At 56.5% G+C, this 16902-nt stretch overlaps 1 protein-coding gene across 6 annotated transcripts in view; it reads left to right on the top strand.

Moving 5' to 3' along the window:
• The first annotated feature begins 4236 nt into the window (after positions 1–4236).
• COBL (cordon-bleu WH2 repeat protein) overlaps positions 4237–16902 on the top strand; it is a 136389-nt gene continuing 123723 nt past the window's right edge. Inside the window, exon 1 of one of the 6 annotated variants that reach the window (XM_053926957.2) lies at positions 4237–4756. In XM_053926957.2, coding sequence (XP_053782932.1) covers positions 4716–4756 — 41 coding nt within the window. In that variant the 5' untranslated portion in view covers positions 4237–4715. Of the gene's footprint in view, positions 4757–5109; positions 5569–16902 lie in introns of those variants that run through there. The other 5 variants (XM_053926948.2, XM_053926955.1, XM_053926950.2 and 2 more) reach the window with 5 other exon arrangements.

Here is a 16902-nt window from a genome sequence, read left to right as displayed (position 1 = left end):
CACCACACACACACACAAAAAACTGAACTGTGACTATGGGGGATACTGGATATACTAACTCACTATGGTCATCATTTTGCATACATATATCAAGTCGTTACATTGTACACCTTAGATGTAACACATGTTGCATGTGAGATACATATGAATGAAGCTGGGAAAATAGTAATGCCCATCCACGGCAGCAAGGGAAATGTCCCTGCCTCTATTCTTTGCCCCTTTGGGACGCCAAGGCATCGGGAGCTCAGAGGCCCTCCCAGGGTGTCCCTGCAGGACGGAGCAGAACCCTGCGCACCTGGAGGCACCCACAGGTGCTCTCCTGCAGCCATGCCCTCCTGCTCTGAGGCCACGTCCAGCTGCCGGGGCCACCGTCTCTGTGCTGCAGGGACCTCCTCACACCACACCAAATGGCACCGAGACGCTGATGTGGCCTCCTGGGTCTGCCAGAACCACAGCACCCCCGACGTGTGGACCTGGTCACAGGCTGGAGTGAGTGTGACCCCCTCTGATGGTAGAACCTGCGCTTCTCTATCCTCTACATGCAGGAGGCACTCCTTCCAGAAGGTTCCTCAGCTCCTCGTGAGAGGGGACCCCGGCAGCCGCCCCTCTGTCCATCCCTCCTGTCTCCACTGGCCTGGTGCTGAAGGCAGACTCTGTGGTGGCAGCTGGGAGCCCTCCCGAATGTTAGATGTCTGGGGACCCAAGAACACAGAGCCACACATTCCCTCTTCAGTGCAAACTGCAGCCCCCAGACTCCCTGCAAAGAGAAAATTGCCACATTGGGCAGGAGGCCATGGAGGGGCACAACCACCACCAATGTTCAGAGCCGTAAATCGACAGTTTAGAAATTCCATGACTGCCCATTGGCTGGGCCCTGTTGCTCCAGACCAGGGTAGATAACAGTGTGGACAGGCGAGGCAGCAGGAGAGGAGACGGAACGTCACTCACGCCAGCCGTTGTGGGGGATGACGTCAGACCTGAATGCCACAGAGCCAGCGTGAAGGGCACAGATGCTCAGTTCTGAACCTCCAGCTGCTTCAAAGAACTCCAGCAAGTTCTCAAAGGCAAAATCAGGTAAGAAGACAGAAGACACACTGGCCCAGGTCAAAAACCCTCTTTAGTCGTAACTCCATGGGTTCATGTTCAGAACAGGCTCATCTTTCCAGAAAACACTGCAAGAAATCCTAAACCCCATTGCATAATCCGTGCGTGGGCTGAGAGTGAAGGTCAATGCCACATGAGTTCGGGGCAGAATGTCTCAGCCAGGGGCCCCGATGCCTCCTCTCACCATGCTCATGGGAGAACTCCGCTCTTCCTGCGACCTCCCAGAAGGAAAACGGTGACAGCTGGTGACTAAAATAAAAGCTTCGTGACAAAGCGGCAGGAGAGCTGGACCTACACATTCTCTGCATCCGCCGCTTGGCAGCGAGTTCTGCACACACGGGCTGGCAGGCTGAAATCCCTCTGCGTCCTCGTGGAGTGGGTCGCGGGAGAACGGGGTGTTGGGCCCAGATGACAGCGGTTGTATCTGCATAATGGCAAAGAGTACAGGGTCTCCGGGAGGAGGGACGAAGAAAATGAGAATGGACACAGGGTTTGTTTGGGGGGGTGAGGGGGCCAGAAGAATGTTCTGAAGCTGCAGGGTGGCGATGGTTGCACAACTCTGTACAACCAAAGGTTTCCATCACCACCAGATTGCACACTTAGAGCGATGAGTTTTATGGTGTGTGAGTTACATCCCAGTAACAACGAAGGACTCTTCCTAAATGTTTGAGTTGCTACTGTCAGCTAGTGATGTTACATAAAACACATCCTGTTTAAATAACTTACTGTATTTTTTTAAAAAAATTATTGAAGCCTTGTCTGAAGCAGACTTGAGAGTGTCTCTTCCTCTTCTTATGAAGACCCCAGTCCTGAAGAACCAGGGCCCCACCCTGGGACCTCACTGGACCTTAATGAACTTCAAAAGGTCCCACCTCCAAATACAGGGTAAGACTTCAACCTGCAAATTTTAGCAGGGACACAGTTCAGTCTGTAGTACATTCAAAATAAATATCCACTGTGGTATCTATGTATCGATCTAATGGTATGCTCTAAAAACGTGTGTAACATACTTAAAGTAGGATAAGCCTGCGCTGCAAAACACGGATCTGCTCCTGCTGATCCTCACTTCTTGGAGGAGGAGGAAAGCCACGCTTGGAGAGGGAAGGGCGTCGCTCTCAGTAATTCCACCAATGAGAGGAGGGCCAGGCCTGAAGCTGATGTGTCTGACCCTGAACTTTGCTACTCAAAGTCGGGTCCCTGGGCATCAGCTCTGCCTGGCTGGGAGCTGTTTCGAAATCCAGACTCGATCAATGCTACATTGTAACAAGATCTCAGGAGTGTCTTGACATATTATAATGTCAGAAGCACTGCTGTGACAAAGGCGCCCGTGAGGTGCAGTGTCCCTTCCATTTTCCTCCAATCCCGGGGTGGGGGTGGAGGGACTCTGGGCATTCCAGACCCCCCCCGCGACTGACTGCAGGGAGGATACTGGGGCTGCTGCTGCCCAGGATGGGCCCACCAAGGGGAAAAGTGAGGCCTGGGCAGGGGGAGGTGGGAGCCAGGGAGGGGCATGGGGGGAGGGCAGGGAAAAAATGTCCCTAAAGTGGCCTCAGCAACTCTGGCCTCAGCAACAGTGACAGCTGTTGCCCCAAGGGTCAGGAGCTGACAGCGTGGTAGTTGAGAGTTGTGGGCAGGGCTCCGCATTGACAGCTGGTGCAAGGGCGCCAAGCCGGGCGCTCAGCTGTGCTCTGTGGAGCAGGCGGCAAAGGCCCGGCTCGCAGGCAGGGGTGCTGCGGGGCTGTGCCAGGGCCAGGCTGCTTCATGTCTCCCAGGTGGGAGCTGTTACACCACTAAAATGCCCTTGGGTTACCTGTGACCTGTGGGCCAGACTTTCTTCTGGGCTGCTCAGCGGGCTTGGGCCCCGTACACAATCCCTCCTCAGCTCTGGGCTCTGGCGCCTCCCAGGTTACAGGTCTGCACCTGCCCCTGGTGTCCAGAGCAAGGCGGCCTCCAGAGATGCTGGGAAGGACCGCTGGTTCCAATCCTAGAGGTGGGGAAGCAGGACTGGAGAAGCATTCACTCCACGCACTCTCTCCTGTGGAGCAGCCACTGACCCACTTCCCTGCCCCCCACCTCAGGGCCTGGCCTAGGTGCTGGGGGCAGAGATGACTGGAACTGAGAGGATCAGGCGCTACAGGAGACGGCTGACGCCCTGGGACTACACGTGTGCTGCACAGGACAGCTATTGACACATTTGTAACCCATCCACAAAAATGGATACACCCATTCATTTGTTCCTAAGTGTACACACACACACACACAAGCTGTTCGTCATAAACATAAACAATCTTTTATTTAAACGCACAGTGATAGGTGCTCAGAAGAAAATCAGCAAGACCAGGGGAGCCTGGGCTTCCTACCCAGGCCTCGGGAAGCTGCGGACCGAGCGCACAGCGCAGGTGCCAGCAGCAGCGGGGCGAGCCGCAGGCCCCGGCCCCAGGTGGCGGTCCTCGGGAGAGCAACGCGCCTGCCGAGCTGCGGGGCAGTGAACTCCAAGGCCAGGCTCAGAGGTAGGAATCCGGTTCTGGGTGGGCGCCCTGCCTGAGCCCCAGGGCCTTTGGCGCCGTGGCAAGGACTTTGCACTCCGTCTCTGGACTGGCCTCCCTGCTGTGGTAAGGACAACACGGGGACCAGCTGGGAGGGCTGGGGGAGGGGGCTCTGCGCCTTACCCGAGTGTAGGGTCCCTGGAGGAGCGCCGCCTCCCGCGCTGACCACTGGGACCTGCGTCTTCTCTGACTTTTATTCCTAGAGCTTTGTAGGTCAGGATTTCACATAACCCACATCTCTTTCGCTGCTTTGGGGCGGGTTAGGAGGAGTGTGAGGGTGAAGTTGGGGGAGATCAGGGCCCGCGGGTGACTGGCTGCGGCGCCAGCCTGGGCTGCTTCTGCTGGTGATTCTGCCCCGGGGGCCCCGCACTGGGCGCCTTCGCGGGGCTGTGCAGCCTCAGCGCCAGGCAGCCCGGCTGGGCAAACTTTCCTGTGCTTCCACTAGGAGCTCCTGCTCCAGCCGCATTGTTTCCGATTTCCTAGGACGGGGGGCGGGGGCTGTGCGTTTCCAACCCGTCCCCAGGTGCGGCTGGGCAGGGACCTCCGCGCTCGTTATCTGCTGCGTGCAGGAAGGTTCAGTTGGGTTCCAGGTCGTCCCGGGAGTCTAGCGACACGGGTCACTCACTGCTCCTTCTGCAACCTTAATCCTCCCCCCGCGGGTCCGCCCACCTCGCCCTCCTCCGGCCGCGCCGCTGCCAGGTGGTTCCCCTCCCCCAGCTCCACCCCGCCGCCTCGCAGCCGCGCCTCGGGCCCCCACCGGCCCCGAAGGAGCGCGCTCCCTCCCCGGGGCGGAGGTCCCGGGAGCAGGCCGGGCGGGGCGCAGCGGCGGGGGCGGCGCTCGGTGGGCGCGGCAGAGCCAGCCGGGCGGGGGTGCAGCGCACCTGGCTCCACAGCCCCTCCCCGTGCGGCCCGGTCCCCGCCTGTCCCGGACGCCTCCCGCCCCAGCCTGGAGGCCCGCGGCTGTCCTCCGCCGGCGCGCGTGGGCGGACGATGGGTCAGCGCGAAAAAAGTGAATGAGGTCGGCGGCCGCAGCGAGCGCCTGACTCGGCCTGGCCCGCCGGCTCCATGGACGCGCCGTGCGCCTCGGCGGCCAAGCCCCCCACCGGGTAAGCGGCTGGGCGGCGGGGACGCGGGGACCCGGGGAGTGTGCGGGGCACCGAGGAGAACGCCGGACTACGGGGCGGGGGCGCAGGCAGCAGCGCTCGCTGCAGGCAGGGCGCCCCCACTCTGAGGGGGAAACGGGTTGTGTACTTTGTGTCCTCCGGTCGTTGCCCAGGTGACAGTGTCAGGCGCAGGCCCGAGCCCTTTTCGCGCGCGCTCGTGAGTGTGTGCGGGCGCGCGCCCTTTCTCGGGTCCCCGCAGGCAGAGGCCCCGCCGAGCCCCCGCCACCCCTTGGGCGTCGCCCCGGGCGTGGGAGAGCGGTGGAGGCCCGGAACTCGGACTCCAGCCCCGTCACTGGGGTGCCGGCGTCCTGGGCCTGGGCTCCCGCAGGGAGAAGGGGCGGTTCGGAGACTTGGAAGACGGTGGGCCCCGCGGTCTCGGAGGGTCGTGTAGAGGGCACCGCCTGGAGGTTTTCATGACAATCGCCCCCGTCCCCGACTTTATTTTCCGGGCCCCCTGGGCGGTGGGCAGAGCGCAGGGTGGGACCGAGCTGACGCGGGGACCCCAGCCTTGGACCTAACGTCAGGGCTTCGGGCCCCGCCGCGGCCCGCACCTGAAGGGCGTGTTTCCATCTCACACCTCGCGTGTGCGGATCACATGCCACACGCACACTTGACTCGTAGAAAGAGTTACATTCCTCCCACCGGAGAAACACCCTGCCCTTTGCCGGGGCTGAGCTGGCGCTGGAACCGCGCTCGACCCAACCAGGCCGCGGGCCTCCGTGCAGGGGCGCGCGCTGTTCCGAGGGCAGGAGCGGGTGAGTCCTGCAAATGGAATGGGTGGGGCAGCGGCACCTGCTCCCCGGGGGGCCCGCTTTCCGCTCCGGCACCAGGCCGCTTTGGGGACAACTAATCTCTTTTCTCTGCAGTGCGCCTCACTGACTCACCCTGCCCTGTGCCCACGGGCCTCTGCTCCCCAAGTCTGCGAGAGGGTTTCAAATTGGCTTAAAAACAAAACAAAACAAAACAAAACCCTCTCCCTTTAATGCCAGGAAAAAGTGAGCCAGGTTAGCAAATCAAATAATGCTGAGGCTGAGGAATGTTGACAAGAACTTTTTTTTTCATTGCACTTAGTGGTGGTTATGTAATTCCCTCCGAACAAACAAATCACCCCCCCCCAGAGGAGAGTACGCGTGGGCCCCAGCAGGACTGGGGGCGTGAGAAGCAGAATTACCGTTGACTCTGTGCTTCCCTAGGGGACCGGATCATGTGTCACTATCACCCGAGACATAAAAATGGGCAGCAATGTGAAGAGGCCGGCAAAACTGTAATGAGAGTATTTGTAAAAATCATGTGGAGAATTCTGACTATAGAAGTGAGACCGTGCACCCCAAGATGGGATTTTTCTAGCCTGGGGCTCCACACAGGGTGTGGTCCTCACCACTTTTCGGAGCTCTGGGGGCATCCACACCTGCGACCCCAGAGAAACGAAGGACGCAGGACATTCCCTATGGCTTCTGGTTCTCATCCCACATGCAAACCCTGAGCACCCGATCTGCTTCTTCGCCCAAGAAGACTTGGTGTGACTTTTAACCTCTGTTATTCCCAATTAGTTCATCCACTGTTACTTGTTTGAGTACATTTAGGAAGAGGCGTCAAGAAAGTATCAATGTGCTTCTGTTTTCCAGAAGAGAATTGCATGTTTCATAACACGGTCTTGTGGGTTAAAACCCGGAGAGAGAGCCAGTTTTGGGAGTTTTGAATCTTTTATATCACGTAGGTGTATCGCTTGCTGCCAGGAGAGATAAAGAGTGAGATTTCTGGCTCAGGTGCGTGCTAGGTGGCCATGGGGTGCTGGTGGCTCATTGGGGCGGTGAGGGTCCCCCCTCTCTGACCTGCTCCTCTGTTGCCTGAGAACGAGGCTGAGCTCCCCACCTCCCAGCTCTCCATGGGAATAAACGTGGTTTCCCTGGGCTGCCCCTGCGGTGATCAGTTTTCTGATTGATGTCACAAACTTGACTCTTTCTCGTGTAGACAATTGCTAGTTGGGCACCTTGGAGGAAGGAGATTTCAGCTGTACAGTCAGCTCTCCCAGAGCCCCTCCTGAGGGCTGCTGAAGGGACAGGGAGATTAGTGAATGCAGATTCATGGATCGAATGTCTGACTGAATTATTCATAGGTAGTTGATTCATTATCTTTGCTGAGAACGCGAGTATGCGTTTTTAGTGGGATTGAAATTATATGTTTTCCGCAGTAATTTTATTAAAACAGTGGTGTGTGAGTCATTTAACTGCTTGGGAAAATAATGCTTCTAGGAGGGACGCACACAGGAAAGCTCCCAAGTCAGACTTGGTGTGACTTTAAGGAATTTTAGGGCTCAGCGGAAGTGTGATAATGGACAGAATGTTCTAGACCACAGAGAAAGGCAAATTGCCTTTTGGTCGGGTTTTAAAACTTATTTGTCAGAGCCTCCGAATAGCCGGTGATGGGCCACAGGGCTGCATCTCCCACTGCACCCCTGTAAGGAAGGGAGGAAGTGCTCCTAGGGTTGGCAAGACACTGGTTACATTGTTTCTTATGGAGGAAACGCTTATTTCCCTAAAGTGGAGCGCTGTCCAGGGGCAGCAACACCAAAGCCCCTGCACATTTGATGGATGGCTGTATCCAAGCCCTGGGCTTAAGAGAACCCCAGTAGACATTTCTAATCAATGTCATCAGCATGTGAGCTTCATGCAGATACAGCTGGTTCTCATTGCTCTAACAATTTAATCAAGTTATTAGAACTGGGAATAATTTTTAAAAATTAATTGAAGTGGGAAACTTGAATACACCCACTTGATGTTGAGTAGAGCAGACCCGCTACCCTCGAAGCCAAACACAGCGACATTTTTCCTTCAGCTGTCACAAGCATGCAAATACTGATGGAGGGTCAAGTGTGCACCATGGGAAAACACTTAGGTGGGTAGCTGATTTTTTAAGTTTTCTAGGACTTTGACTAACATATTAGAAAACGTGTTTATGTTCTTTAAAATGATAGCATGTATAATTAATTTGCCCCACTAAGTTTTTCCCATTTAACTTGAACTATACTTTTAGAAGATGTTACTTCTGAGCTATTCTTTTTGCTATTAAATTTATTGGAGTAATACTGGTTGGTAACATTATATAAATGAGCTATTCTTTATGTTGACAATTCACCCTAGAATGTAGAAGGTGGGCATTATTTGATGTGAAGGAGAAAGTAGGCCTGGGAATTTGGTTATTGTATAATTATAATCTCTCTTAATAAATTCAAGGGGTCAGACATGTCCCCGATACAGTATCAAGCAATCTTAGAGCATTTGTAATATTTCTCAGTGGTCGTGGTTGTGTGAGCGTGCTGGAACTAACATAGGATTAAATGTACGCAGTGCCAGGCCCCGCCTCCCAGAACTGTGTCCCCAGCAGCCCCCCCTCTGGCCTCTGCCCTCTCGGGGGCCCTGCAGAGGGCTGCCCTCCGAGGCCTCTTTAATTTGGGACCTGGGAAGTAAAGTCGTAACATCTGTGTGCACCCGAAACTGCTGCCTTCATTATAAAGAAAACAAGATTACAAGCTGGGTCTACGGACCATAATAAGTGGTTGAGGTTTCTAGGCCCTGCTGTGCTTTGTTATTAGATTTATCATTAAACATCATTTTAAAACTGATCAGAAGTCTTAAAAGGGGAGCAGAAATATTTGGTAATAAATGTGCTCGATTGAGGATGCGCGGATTTAACATACAGGGGCGCTCACCTGTGATTCGGACGTAACCGGAGTGAAAAAGCACTTGGTAGAGAGTGAGTGTTTTATTACCTACCCGTGGCTCCGTTCTCTCCCCATCCACGTCTGCTTGTGCGGTCTGGGAGTTTTGTGTTGGTTAATTTTAGTTACACATGTGCTTTCTACTGTAACAACGTAGATTTGATATGTATATGAATGCTTTTATGTATCTTCACCTTTGTACTTTTTCTCCACTCAAAATATTTAACACGGCCTATTATTGATGTATATATTGCTCTATTGATAACACGCCTTTACGATCAATTTTAAATCTTAGCCCCGTGCCCTACCACTTCATACCTCTGCTTCCTCACTGTCACCTGTGCCCCAGGCGTCCACTGCTCCGGGCCACCTGCTGGCTTTCAGCACCTGCACAGGTGGCAGTGGCAGCACCCTGTGGTCTCACTTTTCCTTCATGTATCCCTAGGTTTTGATTTTTCACCTGTGTCTTCCTGCAGTCCTGTTACCCTTCCTTTTCATGGATGGTTTCTGGGCTTCCATTTGCTTCTTACAAAGCTCACCATGGTGGCTCTCTGCCAGCCCTGATGGTGCTGATGCCACACTGGGTCTTGCTGTGTGTGCTGGGGATGGGGGGTGGGGGGCGGTTCCCCACAGCATCTGCATTTCCCACTCCTGGCTCCCATCCCACACCCCAAGGAGCAAGCTCCAGTCCCAGCTGCGAGGGGCTGTGCAGCCTTAGGGGATCACAGGCTTCCTTCGTCTCCTACAGGTCAAGCCCAGTGAGAATACATCCCACAGCTAAAACCATGTCAATTTTAAAAGCAAAAAAAAGGGAAAGCTTTTCAAGCAACCATGAGGATGCAGTTTATTTAGTTGTGTGTGGCAGGGCAGGCTCCCAGACCGCAAACCTCTCTGTGGGCCCGCCCCTCCGGCACCTCGCCCCCTGGGGCCCGCAGATGTGGGAACTGCTTTAGCTACATCACTGGCAGCCTTGTCCCCGCCCCCCACATGTATGTCTGACACGAATCCCCAAGGATGAGCCCACGTGGTCCAGATCCCACGTGGTCCTGGTTCATGATTCCCCCCTTGCCTCGCAGCCCTGTAACCGGGAACCAGATGAGGAGCCATTCGCTGTGTTTGGGACGCTTCTGCCTTCTGACAGCCAGTTGTCCTCTCTCTGGGTGGCAGGTGTCACTGCCTCCCGCTGAGTGCAAGGGGGGGCCGTGGCGCCCTGGGCTAGGCAGGGCAGCACTCCCCAGTCCCGTATGCCTTCTGCTGGGTCACGAATCCTGTTTGCCTTTCCGTGACCCGAGCCAGCCAGCCAGGCCTAGCGGAGGGGACATAGGCCCAGGTACAGGGAGCCCCGTGGGCCCAGCCTGAGCGGTGTGGGGCGCCCTGTCCCTCGGGAGCGTGGTTCTGGGTTTCGTTTCTCTACTCCGTCCTGTGCTCCGCAGCGTCTGTGTGGCTTTGCCTCCCCGCCCACCACGCACAAGAGCTGGTTCCTCCCTGAGCTCGCTGTTCGCCCAGGCTTCGCCAGCCACTGCAAGTCTTGGGGGAAGCAGGCGCACAAACTGGGGGGCTTCAGCCCTCTTTGCTGAGAGGCTCATATTTCTAACCCTCTGCGAGGATGAGGTGCGGGGGGCAGCCTGGCAGGTGACCTTGCTCCTCTTCCTAACACCAGAGCCTGAGAGACTCCAGGTTTCCTCAGAATGGGGGTCCCTGGCGGGTGCTGAGCCCTGCTGGAAACTTGTCCTCAGGGCTCTCAGCAGAGCTCCCAGAAGCTCAGAGTGTGGCCGTGGCAACGGGACTCGGGCCCAGCTGGCAGCTGGTGTCTCCGCGGCAGCGCCCCTGCATCTGAGCACAGAGGAGGCGGATGTGCCCTACCCCGCCCAGGAGAGGGCTGCACCCGAGGGCAGCGGGGACTGGGCTTGGTCTGGAACAGGTCAGAAGGCCCACGTTTCTCTCTGACCGATGTCTGTTCTTGTCATCCTTGCCGCACCCACCTTGACTTCTTGGGAAGGGGTACCGGCCAAAAGGTGGGAAGGGAAGAGGGTTTCCAAGTCTGAGCTCCTAGCGTGGCTGGGGTGAGACATCAGGGCTTCGGCCTCACTGCTGGCCTGGGAGTAGGCAGGTGGGAGGGAGAGCCTGTCTCCGAAGATGCCAGGTGTCTGCCTTGGCATCCGTGCTGAGGGAAATACCCGAGGAGTGGACCCTTCAAATACATGTGAACAGCTCCGACCCTTAACTAGTGTGTGAGTGTGGTGTATGTATGTTGTGTGTGCATGTAAGTGTGAATGCGAGTGGACACAAGTGTGATTGTGCATGCACATGTGCGGGTGAGAGGGAAGTGGGAGCTGACTTCCAGCACTTGGCCAAGCAGCGGATTCCCAGATCAGACTTCTCCAGCCTGCTGTGTGTGGGGGCCGGATTTAAATGCTCGTGGGTGGGAGCGTGTGTTTGTGCTCCGTGGCCGACTCCTGAGGCCCCACACAGCCCCGCTGGCCGGAGCCCGGTTCCTCGGGAGCAGAGCGGAGTGGAGTCCAGCAGCGTCTGGTGCAGGAGCCCCAGGCTGCCAAGGGACAGACTGGCCCTGGCCAGACTCTCCACGTTCACCACTGAGAGCAGCGTCTTGCCAGGTTCCCCAAGGTCCACCTGTCTGCCCGCCTGCCCCCCGTGCGTCTGTGATTAGCAGGTGGAGTTGGTCTGGGGTGGAACTGAAGACTTTCTCCCTCCCTCTCTGTGTGGGAACCACTCCTCACACAGCAGTGGTTAACACGGCATCCCGGCACCGTCTCGCACAGGGATTGTGGATGGCGATGCTCGCAAACGCTGAGTCACCCGGTTCGACCCCCAGTGTTCCTGGGGGTGGAAGTCTGCATGCTCCCCAGGCCCAGACCCTCGGGAGCTCTGCCCGTCCTCACCCCTCAGATGGGTCTGATCGTTTTCATGAGTGGACCCATCGCTGAAGAATATGCCGGAATGAGGTCAGGGTGCACGTTTTACAATGTTCAAAAGTGTATGAAAACTGGTTTGGAAGCTGGACTCCTTTAAACTGAAAAGGACTTTAATTGAACTACTTCCTTACTATTCATCCATATTTTCTTACCGCAATGTTTCGCATTTTTGGAGTGATGAATTTGGGGTGATACATTTTTCTAAAAGGAGGAAACAAGAATGCTCTTCGTAAGGACCTGCCTTACTTCAGCATTTCAGGCGCCTTGGTAGTGATATCTTGCCACCTGCCCCGCACTGGGCGCCTGGACCCCCTCCGACCCTCCGCTCCAGGGGCACTAACCCCTCTCCGCTTTCTGGGTAGGATGGTCACAGGGCCCCAACATCTTCTCCTCATCCTGGGGGTCATCCCAGCATGCAAGCTAGAAGCCCGGGGCACGGTTTCCAAAGTCCCTTTTCCTGAAGCCACCGTCTGCTTCGTGCAGGAAGCCAGGGTGTCACTCAGCTAGTTTTAAACCAGTGACGTTTCTCAGCCACATTTTCCTGAAGCTGGAGTCACTGGGGGCATCCGTGTGGCTGCGTCCTTGTACTGGGCCCTGGTGACGCTCTCCCGTCGGCTGCCACTGCGTAGATGAGTGACCCCTGCGGCCCGAAGGTGGGAATGTGTCATGTGAAAGGCACATGCAGGGTGTGGCTGGCGAGGACCACGCCCAGCCATCCTGGAGCCCAGAGCGGGTTTGTGAGTGAACGTGGAGTGTCGAATCCCGCTGTCGCTTCTTTCCTGGCAACTGAGCAGCCGCAACCCCAGCTGATGGATTGGGAGCCGCCTTTCAGAGCCTCTCTAGTGGCCTAGGTGCTGACCACTGGTTCCTCTGTCTCCGGCCCCCAGCTGGGAGGAGCTGAGAGGGAGGAGAAAGGCCCGCGTATGGCCCTGCAGAGCTGGCCGTGGTCCCTTTGTCTGGCACCAGGGACCATGGGGGTGAAACGCTGACCGTATCAGCAAGGACCACTCACTGGGCGTCCTGCCGGCATCCACCCGGGGGCTGCTGAGCCGAGGCAGGTCCTGAGGACACGTGTTCTTGCTCACCCGGTGAGGCCAGCAGGACCGCTCGCAATCGATTTCCCACTTTTTTCCTCTTTCTAACTTGTTTTTATGATGTCTTCCTTGCCCGTGTGGCGGCCTCTCCTGCCATGTATCCCGGATGGCTACAAATCTCTATGAGCAGTTGCGAGAACATACCTGGCGTCTCTTCACTCAAACCGCTGGTCCAAGGAGCACGGTCTCCTCAGACGAGGACTCTGAGTGGCGGCCCCCCGGGGAGAATCAAACGTCCAGGGTGTTTCCTCGATGTTCATGTCTCGTTTTCTGAGTTTAAAATTCGACAATGTTCTTGCGTCAGGGCTAGACCTCAACTGCAGTTAATGGGAAGTAACGGTGACTGGTGTTTAGCCCGGCAGGTTGTAACACAACGTCCTGGGGGTGGCGGGGGCTGTGTACACTCCCCTTCACAGTGTGTCTGCTTAGAGAGGGGGGGTGTTCTTACCGTGCTAAACAGTCCTGGGCACTCACACGTGTTTCGTCAATTTTGTACATGCAAGGGTGACGTAGGCCTGGGGAATATAGGCTCCCCCAACTGGGATGTTGCTTGTGTCCTTTTTCTTCCGTCAAAGGGAGGTAGAGACGACCCCTCGGTCCTCATGAGGGTCCCAGCAGGGGCGGGCTGGGGGTTTTTGCGAGGATTGGGAGGGGTTGCAGCTGTCCCGGTCACCTGCAGGTGAGGGTGGTGATGGAAAGAACAGTGGACGGACAGACAGGCCTTCACATCCACCCTCTCCACGTAACACTGAGTAACATCATCCCTCAGTCCCCGCGGGACAAGGTGGACGTGCTGGCCACACCTGTGACTGCGTTGGGCCCCCTGCATTGGACCGGCAAGGATTCTCAGAGGAGGACTCTGCTGTGAACCCGGTGCACCCAGCACCCTTGCCTGGTACCTTCTCCCCATTACAGAGTGTGGGGAATAAGTATCCAAGTTCACTGCTGTGCCCAGCGATCGGTCACACGGTGCTGTACCAGCCTCTGTGCAGACTGGTCTCAGCAAAGTAACATCGTGGGATGGTTCCCTAAAAGCGTGCTCTGATGTGAGAGAGGACACTGGGGAGAGTGTCGGGAAGGGTGCTGGCCCCTGGGGCAGCTCAGAGGCCATCCACACCCCCTTGAGTGGCACGGCCGGCGACCCACGCCCTGGGAGGTCTGTCTGCGCTGTCATAGGGAACACCCAGGAGTGTGGTCAGCCCCCACCCCAAGCACATCGACTTCATAGAAGTATTGTTCAATGCTTGTGGCTTTGGCAGACTTCCTCTTGACCCTGGTTTTTACTAAACGGAAGTCACTGTGATGGAATTTATCTCTGTTCTCACTGCTCCTGCGGCCTGGGGTGGGCTGCCACCCGCACCTGCCACCCGCACCTGCCACCCCCGCCGAGTCCCTGCCGTACACATGGAAGCATTTGCCTGCGTCAACCTCATTAGTGAATGTGACTGAACTTTTCAGTCCACATTTGACTACGTCTCATGTCTCCAAATTTTATAAAAGGGCCAAAATGTGTCTAAAAGCATAACCCTGAAAGTAAGGTCTGTTCTATAACTTTTAATGAGGCCCGGGGACCCGTCAGCTTGTCTCTGCCTCCTAGAACACTGTGGTGTGAGGGCCCAGGGCCCGAGGCTGTGGGGGGGGCAGTGGCTTGCTGGGAGCACAGGGCCTGGCGAGTGCCGAGTGGTTGCCGTGGCCACAGCATTATGTTAGGGGAGCAGAGCCAGTGATTCAGCACATGCCAGAAAGTGAGTCACCTGCCTGCCCGTGGGGGCGGTGTCGACATCTGTGACACTCGGATCCCTGAGCTTTCCACCCTGTATCACGTCTTTCCATAAGCCAGTCGTGGTGCCATTGCCTGGGGGTCGCAGTGACCCAGGGGAAAGCCCCACCTTCCGGAAGCACCTTAGCACCAGAACCGAGGCTCTTGGGGAGACACGTGCGCTTCCACAGTGGCACTGGGAGGGATCCTTTCACTTCCTCACTCACGTGTCGATGCTGAATGGGGCGAACGTGGACAGAGACTAACAGGAGGCTCCTCCAGGACTCTGCCGTCCTGACCCTCTGTCCAGTGGGGGAGAGATGGACGGGAGGGTGACCGGCGTGCAAGATGGGGATGCTCGGGGGAGCAGCAGAGTGCTCGGTCAGGGCGGGAGAGAGCAGGGGCTCCCCAGAGGTGCTGGACGGCTCCCTGAGGTCGCAGTGGGGCTGGTGGGGTCGGGCTCCTGCCTCCCCACCAATGCCCACCCCCACAGCAACAATGCCCACATTGTCCAGGGCCACCAGGCCTCGTTAAGAGCACTTGTGACAGCCACAAGTGAGTAAGAAGCATACCTGTCTCAGCACCCTCTCAGTGTGGCGTCAGCTCCCTGCAGAGGAGGAGGGAAGGCAAGGGGAGAGCCCAAGAAGCCCCACACAGCCACTGCCGTCACCCTGCCTGCAGGTGTGAGAAGTCAGTCACCGTGTCCAGCCCACGCTCGGGGCCGGATGGACGCTCTCCCCCTTGAGGGGACCAGCGTGAACACCCCACGTCTGTATTCTGAAACCACGCAGGGCCATCTGGCCTGAACTGCCGAGTCCCGGAGCGGCTGCATGCAACCCCCATGAAGACGCATCAGAAGCCCACCCCGAGGGCCCACGGGAGACACTTCCAACCGAATCTCACTGGAGGTGGCCTGGGTGCCCACCTTTCTGGGGGTGGCTTTTCATCTGCCCAGGCTGCATGGGAGAAGGTGTCAGCATGTACCTGTGCTTTGCTGTTTATAGAATGATTCTCAGAATGATGGTAACTCACCTGTCATTGAAAAACTCACACATCTTAGGTGCTGAATGGTGACTACATGTCTCAGTGTGCCCCCGTCCAGCTCTGGCCCCCGGGTCCTTCCTGACATGCCCCCTGCACTCACCCAGGTGCGCTGTGACTAACTGTTGGGGTCACTCAGTCTGGGGTGACGCTGCATCTGCCCACATAGACACCGGGGGTGGTGGCTACCCTGGAGGTCAGTGGCCAGGGGAGCATGAAGGGTCATCTGTGTGTTTCTTCTTCTGTGGAAGCTTCTGCTTGCGTGTGAGTCTCCGATGAACATTCGTACGTCCAGAGTCTCACTGCGTAACGCAGATAGCTGGGCTCTCTGCCATGAGCTTGGGCAAGAACTGAGATATATTTGAAGTTTGGGGCGGGCGGGAAATTTCGGTTCTAGGGCTACTCATCCCTCCAAAGCAATCCATGTGTCCTTATGGGTATAGGAGGGGGGTTAACACTGGAGAAGGTCAGGTGTTACTCTTTGTGTTGAGATACAATTGATGGATACGTAACAATGTATTCCTTTTAGCTCTGCAACACGGTGATTTGATAATGAATATGTGGTGAAACGGTTACCAGGGGAAGCTCGGTTAACATCCACACCTCACAGGGTCTCAGAAAACACTTTGCTGGAGACCAGCACTGCTAATGGGTGCTGAAACCAGGAAGCGCGTTGCCTCTGGCTGTGCTGCTTCCCGCGGTCGCTTTGGCGGCTGGGGGTCTCCGTGGGCCGTGCACGCTTCAGGACTGCCTGTCCGAGTCTGTGAGGCACACCCTCGGGACTTGGCCAGGGACTGCGGGAATCTGCAGGAGGCTCTGAGGAGTGCGGGGCCTCTAACACTGTCAGCTCCATCCGTCCGAGACTGTGGGTGCCTCTTCATTTCCTCGTGTCCTGTCCCCAGGGGGCTTTTCCCCAGGGGTCCTGATGCACTGGGCTGGGACTCAGCCAGAGCGGTTGGCAGGTGCTCCTGGGCAACCTGCTGTCCGGTCCTGGCTGAAGGTGATTCCTTCATTCCCCCGTTCAATTGTCTGTCCACCCAGCAAGGCCTTGACTGAATTGCATGGGCCCCAGCTTCTGGGAGGGGGCTTGGTCCAAGAGAACTGTAAGCGTGGGGTGCTGCTGTTCTCTGTCACCAAAATGTCCTCCCCAGAGGCCTGTCTGGGTGTGTTTCATTGAACTTCCTGTGGTTTAAGCAAGTGACTTTGGGGACAGGGCATCAAGCGCTCCTCTGTCCCCAGCACCTGCCATGAGGGGGCTACATCTGGGCCAGTCAGAAGCAACGGCTCTGGAAAATACCTGCACTCTGGTTTGTCTGGAAGAGCAATTGATCGAAAAAGACATGAAATCGTCAAACTCTGTAGAAGAATGCTTTGGCGAAAACAAGGAAATCAAAGAAAGAAAGTAAAGCCAAGCTTAATTCTTTACTTGCCCTCGGTTAATGGTCTCCTGGCCTTGTAAGGCAAGCTCTGAATTAAAGTCATCTGTGGATGGTTATTTCTGGGTTCATTTTTTATCACATTGTCTCCCATGTTATGGGTGTTTA

The sequence above is a fragment of the Desmodus rotundus genome, chromosome 6, assembly GCF_022682495.2.
Source record: "Desmodus rotundus isolate HL8 chromosome 6, HLdesRot8A.1, whole genome shotgun sequence".
NCBI classification, from domain to species: Eukaryota; Metazoa; Chordata; class Mammalia; order Chiroptera; family Phyllostomidae; genus Desmodus; species Desmodus rotundus.
Note: the sequence above shows the minus strand (reverse complement) of the source record. Positions and strands in the feature narration are given on the sequence as shown.